This window comes from Xiphias gladius, chromosome 9 (assembly GCF_016859285.1).
Source record: "Xiphias gladius isolate SHS-SW01 ecotype Sanya breed wild chromosome 9, ASM1685928v1, whole genome shotgun sequence".
Lineage (NCBI taxonomy): Eukaryota > Metazoa > Chordata > Actinopteri > Istiophoriformes > Xiphiidae > Xiphias > Xiphias gladius.
Window position 1 is genome coordinate 202,928 of NC_053408.1, and position 13,904 is coordinate 216,831.

General features: G+C 40.8%; 1 protein-coding gene and 2 long non-coding RNA genes across 5 annotated transcripts in view; 1 reads left to right on the top strand and 2 right to left on the bottom strand.

Moving 5' to 3' along the window:
* LOC120794335 (rho GTPase-activating protein SYDE1) overlaps window positions 1-4,451 on the bottom strand; it is a 28,776-nt gene extending 24,325 nt beyond the window's left edge. For all 3 annotated transcript variants that reach the window (XM_040135316.1, XM_040135315.1, XM_040135314.1), the window contains exon 1: window positions 4,354-4,451. In XM_040135316.1, coding sequence (XP_039991250.1) covers window positions 4,354-4,438 — 85 coding nt within the window. In that variant the 5' untranslated portion in view covers window positions 4,439-4,451. The remainder of the gene's footprint in view (window positions 1-4,353) is intronic.
* Window positions 4,452-5,694: 1,243 nt separating this feature from the next.
* On the bottom strand, window positions 5,695-7,833 carry LOC120793988. Its single transcript, XR_005708071.1, has 2 exons — window positions 7,488-7,833; window positions 5,695-6,287 (listed from the first exon to the last, which is right to left on the bottom strand). It is a non-coding gene; the product is annotated as an uncharacterized LOC120793988 (long non-coding RNA).
* LOC120793989 lies at window positions 7,377-10,295 on the top strand. The gene is made up of 3 exons (XR_005708072.1): window positions 7,377-8,134; window positions 9,421-9,476; window positions 10,100-10,295. It is a non-coding gene; the product is annotated as an uncharacterized LOC120793989 (long non-coding RNA).
* Window positions 10,296-13,904: the final 3,609 nt, after the last annotated feature.

Sequence of the window (13,904 nt, forward strand, 5' to 3'; positions counted from 1 at the left end):
AGTTTTTCTTTCTTCTGTTTAAACCTCTACATAGATGTCACGCTGTTCTCCACAGGAGGATGACAGAGGATGCTGACTGAAAGCTCTTCCCAGGCTAGCAGCTCCTCACGTCTCAGACATTATTTACAATGTAAATGTTATTTAAAATCAGAAATATCCAGACTTCATTCAGTGACACCATGACAGTCCCAGATTATCACAGCTTTGAGTCTGGCTCAGACTCTCCACCATCACTGCTGGTTTATGTGATAGGTATACTAGGATGCTTTTCTAAAGTCCTTGATTAAAAAAGACAGAGTGAGACCTCTTGTCTAGATGTAGCCTCTGAATTTGAACAGAGGACGTTCCACAAGAACAGACAAGAATGTAGACTGAGAAAGACCTAATGAATCCAGTAAAGAATAGGTCCAGGACAGACTTAGCCCATCTTCGCACAAAGACTGGAAGCCAGGGGAAACTGTTAGCACCGCTCCATTACCAACCTCCCCCTCACCCCCACCCCCACCCCTCCCTCTGAAGGAGAGTTTCTAAATGTGTCTCAGTATCAGTGCAGCTGCACAGACTGATGTCACAGCTGCTTTTCCTATTTTAGACGAAACGCTGAGGACAGATCTGTACCTGCTTTCAGCGTTGAATCTTCAGACCAGGTGAACCTTGCCACACAGATCAGTGACATCCCGGGTAACATCATGACTCTGCAGCCTGTTTATTGGCTGCGTTTCTGCTTTTTACTTCACTCTCTCTGTTTCACCAACAAAACTCAGACAGAAACACTACAGCTAATGTGACCCTGACCCTGGAGTTCTGATCCAGAACAGATCAGGTCTAAAAATAAACAGACTTGTGGAAAAGCTCCTGGAAATGACGTGATGACGTGCAGCTACAGTTTCTCTCCGAGTCCTCAGGTTAGAATAATGTTCATATTTCCAGGTTCAGAAATGAAAAGACCCCATGAACTGTGCTACAGACCAGAACGCTGACAGAACTGAACCAGTCTCAATCTGGGTCCAGATGAACCGTGGTGAACTTTGTTAACATTCACCACCCACTGGACATGTGACAACGCTGTAAGTTTAAAATCCAAAGAAACTGATGTAATCCGAGTCGGTCCTCCCCTTTAAAAAAACGACCCCGTAGGTCTTCTGTGCAAGCACTTTATTACGACCCATAGTTACGTTTTATTGTTAGGAGACCTCTTGTGGTGGTAGTAATTATTACGGGAGCAAAGGAGGAAGTCAGGTGATATTTTATAAAAAGTGCAAAGTCCACATTGGGAGAAAGTCACAGTAGATGGTTGGGTCAACAAAACAGGATTTTGTCCCGTTGACACAAGAAGACCGCTGCTCATTTCCCGTTTGAAACCAATAATCATCATTGTTTCTTTTGACCATGACACAGCCTTAACTGTGTGTTTATTATTGTAACCATGACGACAAAGATCGGGAAGTACTTATTTTAACCCAAACCCTGATCTTTCCCTAAACCTAACAAAGTGTGTTTGGGCCTAAATTGAAACCAAACCGTGACGTTCCATAAACTCAACCGTGTGTTTATTATTATAACCATGACCACAAAGGTCCGGTATGCCTGCCGCCATAAAGGCACAATTTCATGATCGCTCCTATGGGTCGCTTCAGAGGGTAGGGACAAACAACCTTTATGGTCGTTGAAGTTGGAGGACTTGTGTCATCAAGGTAACTCTCGTTTAAATGACCTCCAGTACACATCCAGGATTCTTAACCACAGACCGCAGTTCTGAGAGCAGGGATCTTCTCTCATACATCAGGAAATAAAAACAGTTTCAACAGACTGATGTAAACTCACAGTAGTAAAGTGTGGACCACAAACTCTGACAATAATGTTCACGGTACTCAGCAGTACAGATGCCTCATCTTCTTTGGCTTCTTTTAAATAGAGATCCCGCTATATTGCCGTTAAGAAGATCCCTCATTGCGCCGGCAGAAAGCCGCCCCCATGTGTGATTTTAGATAGCATTTTCATTGAGAGCACATTAGCATTCAGCTGGAAGCAGTGCCTAACCACGGAGCTGCTAACATGGCTGCGGACTCTCAGTCTCGTTACAGAGGGATCAGAGGGAAGGTTTCTGTCCTCCACACACAATTTACTAACTACTCAGGTAACTCTGTCTCAGCTGGGAGTGCAAACACAGATCTGACCTCAGGACTCTGCAACTGGACTACAGTCCTTTGATCTGCTGCTGCTGAAGTGTCCTACAGCAAGACGACTTTCCCTCTGAGGATGTCACAACTAACTCTGACTAACTTAAAGACAAAGACCTGGATGACTTGAAATTTTTGACTTCTAAATCCAGACAGAAAATTATATTTTGGCCCTTAACAACTGGTCTGATCATACAGTTACTGACCAGGAAACATCCTTTACCTCACACATAAAACTAGTCTCTAGGACAGCCTTCGTCCACCCGCACAATACTGAAGTTAGAAACATCCAGTCTCAAAAGGAGGCTGTTACTTCTAGACTGGACTACTGTAATTCCTTATTATAAGAATGTCCCAATGATGCTGTGAAAACCCTCCTGCTGATCCAGAGTGCTGCGGCGCGAATAGTGACAGGAACTAGGAAAAGAGATCATATTTCTCCAGTGTTAGCATCACTGCATTGGCTCCCCGTAAAATCCTCCTCCCCACCTACAAGTGCCCTTAATGGTCAGGAACCAGCATATCTTAAAGAGCTCATAGAACCCTGTGACCCCACTAGAACACTGAGACTCAGAACGCAGGCTTACTTGTGGTTCCCGGAGTCTCCAGTAGAACGGGAGGCAAAGAGTAGGCCTAAAACCTTCCTCTTTGACAAAGCCTACAGTCGGGGCTGGCTCAGGTGAGCCCTGAACCATCCCTTAGTTCTGCTGCTACAGGCCGAGGCTTATGGGGGACTTCCCATGATGCACTGAGCACTTCCTCTTCTTTCTCCCCAGGCATTTATATCACACTACCGCATGTCATTGACTTTGTGTCTTGTCTCTCCCCGTCCTCATTCTGCAGGTCTCGCTGAATCCGGAGCTGCAGGATCCGGATCTGGTGCTGCTACTCAACACTCATCATTATCATTATTCGTTTTATTATTATCGTTATTGTTAACTGTTGCTGCTGTTATTATTAATAACACTATTTCACCTATAAGTATCACTGTATCTACAACAGTATCTACAGCTGTTACTGGTCTCTCTCTCTCTCTCTCTCTTCTGTCCCCCTCTCTCCCCCCTCTTTCTCCTCTCTCCCCTATTTCTCTCCCCTCAACCCAACCAGTCGAGGCAGACGGCCTCCCACCCTGAGTCCGGTTCTGTTGGAGGTTTCTTCCTGTTAAAGGGAGTTTTTCCTCTCCACTGTGGGCAAGTACTTGCTAATGGTGGAACTGTTTGGTTTCTCTCTGTACCGTTGTCTGGTCTTGGCCTCACCCTGTAAAGTGCCTCGAGATAATGTCTGTTATGATTTGGAGCTATATAAATAAAACTGAATTGAATTGAATTAATGCTTACGATGACAATGACAGGACTTGATCTTTCTGCAATGAGCAGGACTGAAAGTGTTTCCAGACTCTTCGCTTTAAACAATCTCCAGAAACGCCCAGGTTTCATTCTGCTAATAGCAAATCAAAGAGTCGTTTCTGCTAAAATGTCCGAAGTGTTTGTTTCTGACCGACTCTATTATTTAGTGAAATGTTGTTGTGACTCAGCAGCTCAGACCAAAATCACCGTCAGGTAAAGGTTGATGACACTAGTTTACACAGATTAAAAACATGATGAGCCCAAACATTAACTGTCTGGTAATAGGGTTGGAACATTTTATGACTTTGCAGATATAATCATTAAAATCATTTCCTCATTATGTTCAAGGCAAAAACATCGTTCAGGCAGCACTACATTTCTTTTATATTTCTCGTCACAATAAATATAATATAATATAAAAGAGTTGTGGGCTGCTTGTGTTTAACATTTAAGAACTTTGGCTTCTTCTGTTCAAGAACAAATGGGTTTTGGATTTTTTTTTTTAATAATTAATTTTAGCAAGACCCAACAATTCTTCACTTCTTTGATGCAACGAGACTTTAGCTTTCAGCAGAGCAGAGGAAAACGTGCGAGAGGCGTGAGAGCAGCAGCATGTATCGGATCAAACCAACAATCCCAGCTCTGTGCAAAAGTCATGAGAGGAGAAACTGTGGAGTGAGTCCGATAAACAGGATGTTCAAACTGAACATCACCACATCTCGGCAGCCTTTTTCACAAACACAGATGTTACAAACTCAGACTGAATACAAAGCTGCTGTGATGAGTAATAACATCTGCAGCAGCGAAGAGTTTCGGAGTTTCCTCACCGCTCAGTTTGGGGTCGGTCTTCCTGCGCGATCTGTCTTTGCCTCTCAGCCTGGAGAAGGTCCTCTTCAGCAGGGGCTCGGCCATGGTGGACCCCCACCCCCCCACCCCCTCCTCCTCCTGGAGAGGAGAACAGAGAGAATAATCCAGCTGAAGAGAGGAGTCAGGGCTCCTTCTCCCTCATGTCTCAGATCAGAGTGAGTTCAGACTCGGCCATGACTCGTCCGTCTCCTCCTTCGCTCTGACTCTGAGAGCTGCAGAACAGGAAATGAATTCCACACATTCTTTCCCAAACTCTCCCTCCTCCTCCTCCTCCTCCTCCCACTCCCCCTTTCCCTCCTCCCACTCTCCTCCCTCCACGGGGACACAGGGAAAGAGGGAGAGGAGGAGGCTGAGGACTCATGGGAAATGTAGTTTGTTCCTCATTTTCCAAAAACAAAATGTTCTAAAACACAGAAGCACATTCTTGTTATTTTCTCTCTTTAATCTCGTCAGACCCTGATTTACAATATTTCTAAAATTTCTCTGAACATGTTTTTTTTTCTTCATATGGTGTTTCTGCTGTTTTATATAAAATCTCACATGTGAATTTATGTTATACTACGGTACATACTGTATGTACAGGTCTTATCTGTTTTATTATTGCTTTTATCATGTTATTGTTGGTATTTTTATTCCATTTTATTGTATGATTGTTTTTGCCTCATTGCAGTCCTGAAATGTTCTAATCCTGGTCCAGCCTTGTGAAGCACTTTGTAGCTGATGGTGTCTAATATATGATTCACATCATGCACTACTAGTTTAAGGTACAACACTTGACAGCACTGTATTGTCTGTATTTTATTGCTTGCAACACTGTCAGAAATTTTTCATGAATCACTTTGTATTGTATTGTACTAATACTACTACTACTACTACTACTACTACTACTAATAATAATAATAATAATAACAACCTTTATTTGTATAACACTTACAAAGTGCTTCAAAGAAACAGATGAAAACCCATTAAAATTGAGAGAATACAGAAATAAAGTTTATAAAAAGTCTTTAGAACAACATCACTGAGGATGAATTTGAATGAATGAATGAATCCAGATCTGAGGACTGCAGCAGAGTTTAGCTGCAGGATCTGAGGTTGTGTTCTGGCACATTTAAAACACACAGATGTAGAGCATGTAGAACAAGATACCGTATATTATGACAACAGACTGACAAACCCGGGGCCCTTCGGGGCCCCCGTCCAGAGCCGCTGTGCACGGTAACCATTGTTAATATTTCTCTCTGGAAAATCAAGGAGCTCAGTCAGAAGTGTACATGTCCGGATCATGATTTTTGGCTAAATATTGTCCATCTGACATTTATTTATTTCAGGATCATAGAACTGCAGTTCAACAATAAAACTGATTTATAAAGAAATTTAAATATGTTTGATGGCAGAAAGTAAAACAGAGTAGGTTTATGGACATCGATCTGCTTTTATGCGTGTTTCTGCAGAGTCACTGATGTGATGCTCCAGTGATACTTACTGTGACATAGGTGGGATCAGAGAATATCACCAGCTTCATACTTTAACTTAAAAAAAAACAAACAACTGCCGATTGAACGAAAATACAAATTTATAGATATATGTATAAGTTATATATAGGATATGAAATCCATCCCAGTCATCATTCAGTCACATTTATTTAGTCAAAATGACGCCACCGTGATGCAGCTGAGTTTCCCTTCAGATTCGGTCCAGACTTAGAGAGGTGACCAGTCAACGCAACGAATGACAAGTTTCTAACCTGAATCTCCAAACTGTGAAAAGTTGTCAGCAGATGACATCCTCAGTGTTTTATTACTGCCACCTCCTGGACTTCATTAACTCCTGCAGTGTCTGGTTTGTCAGGTTTTTCCCATCGTGGACTTTAATGCTCACCGCTGTAGGTCGCCTGAAAACAAAATGTAACTATGGGTCATAATAAGCTGCTGCACAGACGACGTTTTTTTAAACAGGACAGTGTCAAGAACATCCAACGACGCTGAAAATGGTCATTTCTACTAATAAATGAAAAGATGCAAAAATGAAAGACTTCAGATCTCAGACACAAAGGTCAATAACCTTTCACTGTTTTCGTTTTATTGACCAAATTGTTAATTGATTAACTGAGAAAATAAGTGGCACTAACTAGATAATTAAACTGACCATTTATTTTGGAGTGTCTGCGATTAAAAAAAAAAGAGAAAGCTCTTGGTAAAAATCTCAAAAGAGTCAAACTGGGCACCGCTGAGTTTTACAGGTTTAAAAATCTGCATGAGCTAGTGGCTTGCTAACTTAGCGAGGACGGGTGAGGACTGATGAGGACTGATGAGGTCACAGATAGGGGAGACCAGCAGATCCTGGTATCTCATTTGGTTTATCATCAGGCTTATGACACAGAGGTTGTTGATTCACATCCGTTTTTTTTTTTTTTAACCACCATTTCCCTTCAAATAAGAAAAAATTGTCTTCATCAAATAAAATCCAGTGAAGACGATTTTCGTCATCTGGGACTCGGATGTGATTTTGTGTCGTGTTTTGTTTTCCACAAACTGACTTTGTCTCAGCAGAGATCCGATCCCTCGTTTCTTTGTCCTGATCTGACTGAGGCTGGGAGTACGAGCGCTAGCCTGGGGATTTAATGGACACCACGGGGTGATTAAACACACTAGAGTATTCCAAGTCTCAGTGCAGAAGTGTTGCTTTGTGCAGGTTTATCGCTGCTCAGTGGGACCCAGCTGGTTTATGTGGACATCCCACTAATACAGATACATGTGTCTGTGAAGCTCAGTCGATTTGTTTAATTTCCACATAATTCAATCAGACGGAGCATCACAGGTGGTTAGTCAGTGAAAAACAAACACATTCGTGAGCCGAGGAAGTCACAGTTAATAAAAACAACGCTGACTCGTCTTTATTCTCATCCTCTCTCTCGTCCTTGTTTGCCTTTGCTGGGCTCCATTGGTTTACTATCAGCTACCGCATCTTCAGGTTGGTGGTTTTATTTTGATCAACTGTTCTGTCTTCCTTCTCATGTTCAACGACACCACACGTCTGCCTCAGGCGGGGCAGTGTGAGACTTATCCTTTTGAAATAACTGCAGAGAACTCACATTAGTGGGTTTGTGGACTTCCCTCCATCTTGGACACAAACCAGCAGTGTAGTTAGTACACCAGCCTCGAAGCGGACTCGATGTGGGACGGCTTTAGAACCCGCTCCCGCTGATGCTGACTGGCCGGGAGAAGGCGCGGACAGGAGGAGGGTGTGGGGAGTTCACACGGAGTCGAGCCCCAGTGTCAAAGGGGACAGAGTCAGCTCGGCGGTGGTCTGAAGCGGCGGCGGAGGAGTCAGGTGAGACGGGTTCATCGCGTCTTCCTCTCTGTGTCACGTGATTGGGGTTTGTCCCGCAGGTGTTTCTGTTTGTCGTGTCCGGTTTGTCCACCGGATGGAGACAAACTCCAGGAAACACTTCGACTCTGGTTCTGACGAAGCCCCAGTCTGAACCCTGTCCACTTCAAATATCTGATTCACTTCACCGACAACAGTCAGAGCTCAGACTGAAAACCTGCTGGACACTACAACAAAATGCACACAGACTTTTTCACCGCTGCAAAACGTTAAAATACATTTCGGAAGATGATCCCACAGCTGCAGCGAGAGCCCGGACAACAACAACGTCGAAAATGCCGCAAATCTGTCAAGTTTCATTGTCCGAGACGATCGAGAGTTACACTTTGAATCTGATGGTGCACGTGTTGTGTGAGCGAGTTGATTTTTGAACATTTGATTAAATGCTATAGATTTAGTGTTTTTACTTCAGTTTATTTAACATAATGACATTAATTCAACATAAAACTTGGTTTGATGCAAATGTTTTATGGACATCATTTCATTTTAATTGTATTTATTTCATCGTTCGTGTTCTGAAATGTTCAGGTGTAAAACCCTGTGACCTGCACTGACAGGTATAATGTACACGGTTAAACAGCACACACCTAAGAAATGTCAAAAATGACCCCGATAAAAGTCCAGGACTTGTGTCCACTGTGGTCCAGGCAACAAACCAGTGCAATGAACACTGAAATTATCCTCAGTAACCAGACACACCATGAACCAAACCAGGTTTGAGAGGAACCACATAGCAGAGTAGACAAACAACATAAAGACGTGTAACAATAACGAGACTAATAATAAAACGAATAATTATAATAATAGGGTGAAAAATAGTACTAATAAAACTAAATAATAATTATAGATATTATTATAATTAGTACTAATAGATGATAATCATAATTTTTGAAGCAGTGGGCGTTGAGCAGGGTCATGGGGGGGTAGGTGGTTTGCAGTCACAGATCCAGACTCTGCAGAACCAGGGGCAGAAATACCTGCAGAAAGCGACGGGAGATGCTCGGTAATGCTACACTTTCCCATCAGTCATAATTTAAATGGTAAATGGTAAATGCACTGCACTTCTATAGCGCTTTTCTAGTCTTATCGACACTACTGCCTCATTCACCCGTTCAAACACACGTTCGTACAGCGCTTTCTACACACACGCACGCTCACACACCGATGATACCTCGGGGGCAATTTGGGTTCAGTATCTTGCCCGAAGACACTTTGACATACGGACTGGAGGGATCGAACCATCGACCGAACCCGCTCTACCTCCTGAGCCACAGCTGCCCAGGAGGTAGAGTGGCTTGACTGAATATTTTTAATTTGATATTCAGCGGGAGATTGTTCCACTTCCTGTCACCGCAGAACTCAAAAGAACAAGAACCATGTTCGCTAACAGTGGATGCGAGTTACCCCAAACCATAGTGAAAGATATAATATGTTAGAGATGTTTGTGCAGACACTGAGATGTGGTAAACCGGTGGTCGGGGAGCTTTATAAGAATAAGAGACAGAGGAACTGATTCAAGGAGGAAAAGAAAAGTTTTTGATCCTGTTTGTGGAGAGTAAAGTCTGAAAGCTGTTGTGCTACACGATCGTCCAAACACTAGAAATATTCGATTTTTATTTCTTTTTCATGCCCATCAGTCCTGGAAAGGAGGAAGAATTAAATGAAGAAAGAACCTGTTGTCATCCAGCAGGAGGTGAAACATGAACACTACTTCTGTTCATTCATTCTTTTATTCATTAGTAGTATAGTTACCACTCTCCACTTCTCTTTCATTTGTTCTTTTTATTCATCTTCTTGTTTGAAAATGAAAATATATTAAAAGATGATCATTGTTAAAAGGAAAATTTCTTTTCTTCTCACCATGATCCTTTTTATTGTCACATTTGGCACATTTACGCACATTTGTATAAAGACAAACATTTAATAACAATTAAAATGATAATAATAGGAAAGGAATATCAATATCAGAGGAACAGAAAGATCAATGAAACCAAACTTTGATGAAAAAGTAAAAGTAGCTATATGAATGATTAGGTCAGATGTCCTCAGTATAATGAGACAGAGGATGGAAGGAAAAACCAAATTGAATTGTTATCTCTCTTGTTTTTGGATTTAAAAATGATTTATTTCATTTATTTTTTACGATATTTACCTCATGTTCGTGTTAGTGCTTTATTTCCTTAATACGGTTTCAGTGTTTGTCCACACAGAAACAGCTGTTTCCTCGCTGCCCTGAAGACCAAACATTAACCGTTTTTTCTTTGCATGTTTTCATCTGTATTGTTTTCCTCGTAATCTTCTGTGTTCTTTTTACAGCTGTGGGTCCAAAATCTTTGTCAAATTTACAATAAAAGTCCAGTAGCTCACTTTGTTCTGTCCTGATGAAGAGGATGAGGACAAGTCAGCAGATTAAAAACAGAGGACACACCAGGTTTGGACATCTGGAGCTGCCAGTCAAACCTGAATTAATTAACCTCCTCTGTTAATTAATTGAAGACACGTCAGGTTCAATTAGGAGCAATTAAAGAGCCGGAATCATTGTAATTGACCCTGATCGGCCGCTCTGCTGGAGTCTGACACATCACAGGGAACAAGCGGGGATGGCGGTCCCGCTGCCTGCTGCCTGTCAGACCAGACTGAGGGCGGACCAGCCCCACGTTGTGCCAGTGTAAATGAAAGGCATCATACTTCACATTATTTATTTTTCTCCAAATAAAAGCTGCTTTTTTAATTTCAACCACTTGTTAATTCAAAATGATTTATGTCCTAAAAACTTTAGTTTCTCTCTTTTTTAAGCTTCTTTTTGATACAAAACATTTACTTGTATTTTGTTGTTTTTTAAATGTGTAATCATAATCATAATGGTAAAAACTCACCACTACATGATAAGTAACACTAATTATATATTTGCTTTGAGTCATTGTTTTCGTCCTCACCTACATTTTCCTAATTGTAAATAAGTGAAAGGTGCAGTGTGACTAATTATTTTCCGGTTCCCACCTTTGTTTAGTCTTTCTCGCTTTTCTCTGTCAGTTGGCAGCTGACTCTGGATTACGGAGAGTCAGCTGAGTGTGAATGACCTGCATTTATCTTTACTGGACTGGTTGTTTTCCACGAACCCCCACTAACATGTGAGCACTCCTAATGCACAAAATGAATCTGCTATTAGTGATGAGGATGATGCTGATGATGATGATGATGATGATGAGTGTGTTGATCTGCTGCTCTGTCTGGTCCAGGTATGTATGGACATTTATATGAACAATGTGGTGTTAATATTTTTACAGTTGTGTCTTCTGAATTTGTGCTGCTGGTTTACATGTTTTCATGTGTGATTTTATCACGTTACCAACTTTGACCAACTTCTTGCCAAAGGCTGGAAAACACTGGTTCATTTACAGAAATAATAATTCATGTGTATTTGTCAGATAAATAGAGAAAACAAAACAGAAAACACTGAGAATTTAAATTTTGCACGTGCGCTCTGTATGAAGACACAAAGAAAATGACTGAATTGTGATTTGACTTTTATTATTGACAAAGTCATAAAAATCACTACACATTCCTTCATTGTTTTTTAAATATTTACCGAATGTAAATTATATATAATTTTCTTGAACATACTCACATTGCCTGTCTACTCAGTCACGGGGATCGTCCACCTGCATCAAGGCTCTGATGGTAATAATGACCTCTGAGACTGATCTGTGATTCTGTGCTGAGGAAATAAAACTGACTGATTCTGATCCAGTTTTCCTCTGTTTTTATACTTATGTTTGAATCTTTCACTTCACCCTGCTATTATTTTTAACTTAACTGAGATCAGGAATGATTTTATGATAAATCATATTCTTAAAAAAAGCATTTTCACACCGACTCCTCCTTTAACTTTTATTCCTGATTGATTTAAGAAGAAAAAGGTCAAAAACTAAAAATATATCCGGTAAAAATGAACCAGCGATCACCGCAGAGCTGCTGACTCTCTCTCTCTGTTTCCTCTTGGTGTCGCTCTTTCCTCGCTCGCCCAACTCTCTGCTGGGATGGAAGGAATTCCCCGAACTGGGACGAGTGGAAATCCCTCAGCAGCACACACACACACACACACACACACACACACACACACACACACACACACACACATACGATGAATCTGAAAGTGTTTTTTCTGTTTGGAGCTGAAGGTCGACTGCTTTGTTTCCTCTAGTTTTATTTTCATTTTTTTGGTTCCTCGTCTGTTTTTTCTTCTTTTTGTTTCTGTGTCCCACAGCACCTGCAGTAGAGTCAAACAATAGAGTCACATTAAAATAAAACAGTGGAGAAAATGAGAACATGAAGAAAACCAGAGGAAAACAGGAGTTAAACACAGCAAATGAATCAAATTCAGTCAAATAAAAAAATATGTATAATGAATAGAATCGAGTGAAATAAAATAAAATGATAGCAGAGTACAGCAGAGTAAAATGAAAAAAGAAAAAGGAAGCAAAAATACTAAAACAGTAGAAAAGAGTGAAGAAAAAGCAAAATCAGAAGAATAGAAATCATAAGATAAAATAAAAGACAGTAGAGAAAAGTAGAAGTCAGCAGAATGTGACAGGAGCTGAGTCTGTGGTCAAACTGAGGACCTGAAAGAGGTCTGATGAGCATCAACCTGTCAGTCATCGTCCAATGAGACACCGCCAACAGCTGATCTGAGGTCAGGTGTGCTGTCATAATCAATCAGCTGATTTCAGTCGGTCCGGAGGAACAGAAAAGAAACCTTTTCAAACCTAACTGATTTCAACCAGACTTCACTTTTAAAACAGCTTATTTAAGACTTGATGTCACGTTTCAACCAGTTATAAAACATTTGAACACAGAAAAAACATTGATTTCAAATTGTTTTCAATTTCATAGACAATTTAAAAGAATTGATTTCACACTGGTTGGATATTAAATGGATATTAAACTGATTGCATTTTACAAGGTCCCTTTCAAATCAAATTTGTTCCAGACCTGAATTTATTCTGATTTAATTGATTTCAAACCAGAGTTAATGCTGACATTATTTATTATGTGATTGGTTTTAAACCTAAATTAACTCTGGTTTGCTTCAGAACAGATTATTGATTTTAGATGTGGTTCCTCTAAAACCTGGTTTGTTTCAGACTTGAATTTAAATTAAGATCTGACTGACTTCAGTACTGAGGTATTGTTATGATGTGGCTGAATTTAAACTGATTTCAAACCAATAAATACACAATAAGCCTTTACTCACACTGACGATTAAAACCCAATAAATCCTGATGACTCATTCTCAGAGTTATTGTTGCGATGTGACTGATTATAAACCTGATTTATTTCGGTCCTGACTGATTTCAGCTCACGGTCCAGCTGACTGGTTTAATACCTGTTGTTCAGACCGAAGGTGACTGGGCTTCGTCTCTCTGTAAAGATCATCGAGCCCTGACCGAGGTTTTTATCTCAGCACCTCACACAAACATTACAGAACGAACATCGGACAACTTTCCTGCCCTTCAGCTGATCAGATCGGGGTTAAAATCGGATGTTTTTACCTGTAGATGAAGGGACTAGATAGGATGTTGGATAATTAGATCAAAGACGACGTGGGATCGAGATAATAATGTTTAGATCAACAGTAACAGAGATCAGGTGACTTTACAGGATGTAAGTTTCGGAAACCTTTGTACATTTCAAATTGCAAAGGTTTAAGAAGATGATACGGGATGGACATGATGTAAACTGACAGGATGAAGGCTATGTTGTAAATGCAGTTTGACATAATGTATGTCTGAAATACCTCTGGAGACAATATTAATCAGAGAAGATGTAGGACGAAGGATAATGTGGTTTACAGAGGATTAGGGCGGAGACAGCCGTGGTACAGAGGTGATGTAGGTGAAATCTAGAACCAGACTAAATGCCTGGTAGAGATGATGAAGAGCAGAGATGGATGTTTCAGAAATAACAGAAGTCGGATATAGGCAGAATAGGTGTCAGACAACATGGATACCTGAGATGTCTGGTGTTGTAGAGATCTTAGCTTTAATGGGATTTAGTTCTGTAGCTAATTATGATTGGGCTGATGTAGGTTGAGAGTGATGTAGCACAGAGGTGATGGAGA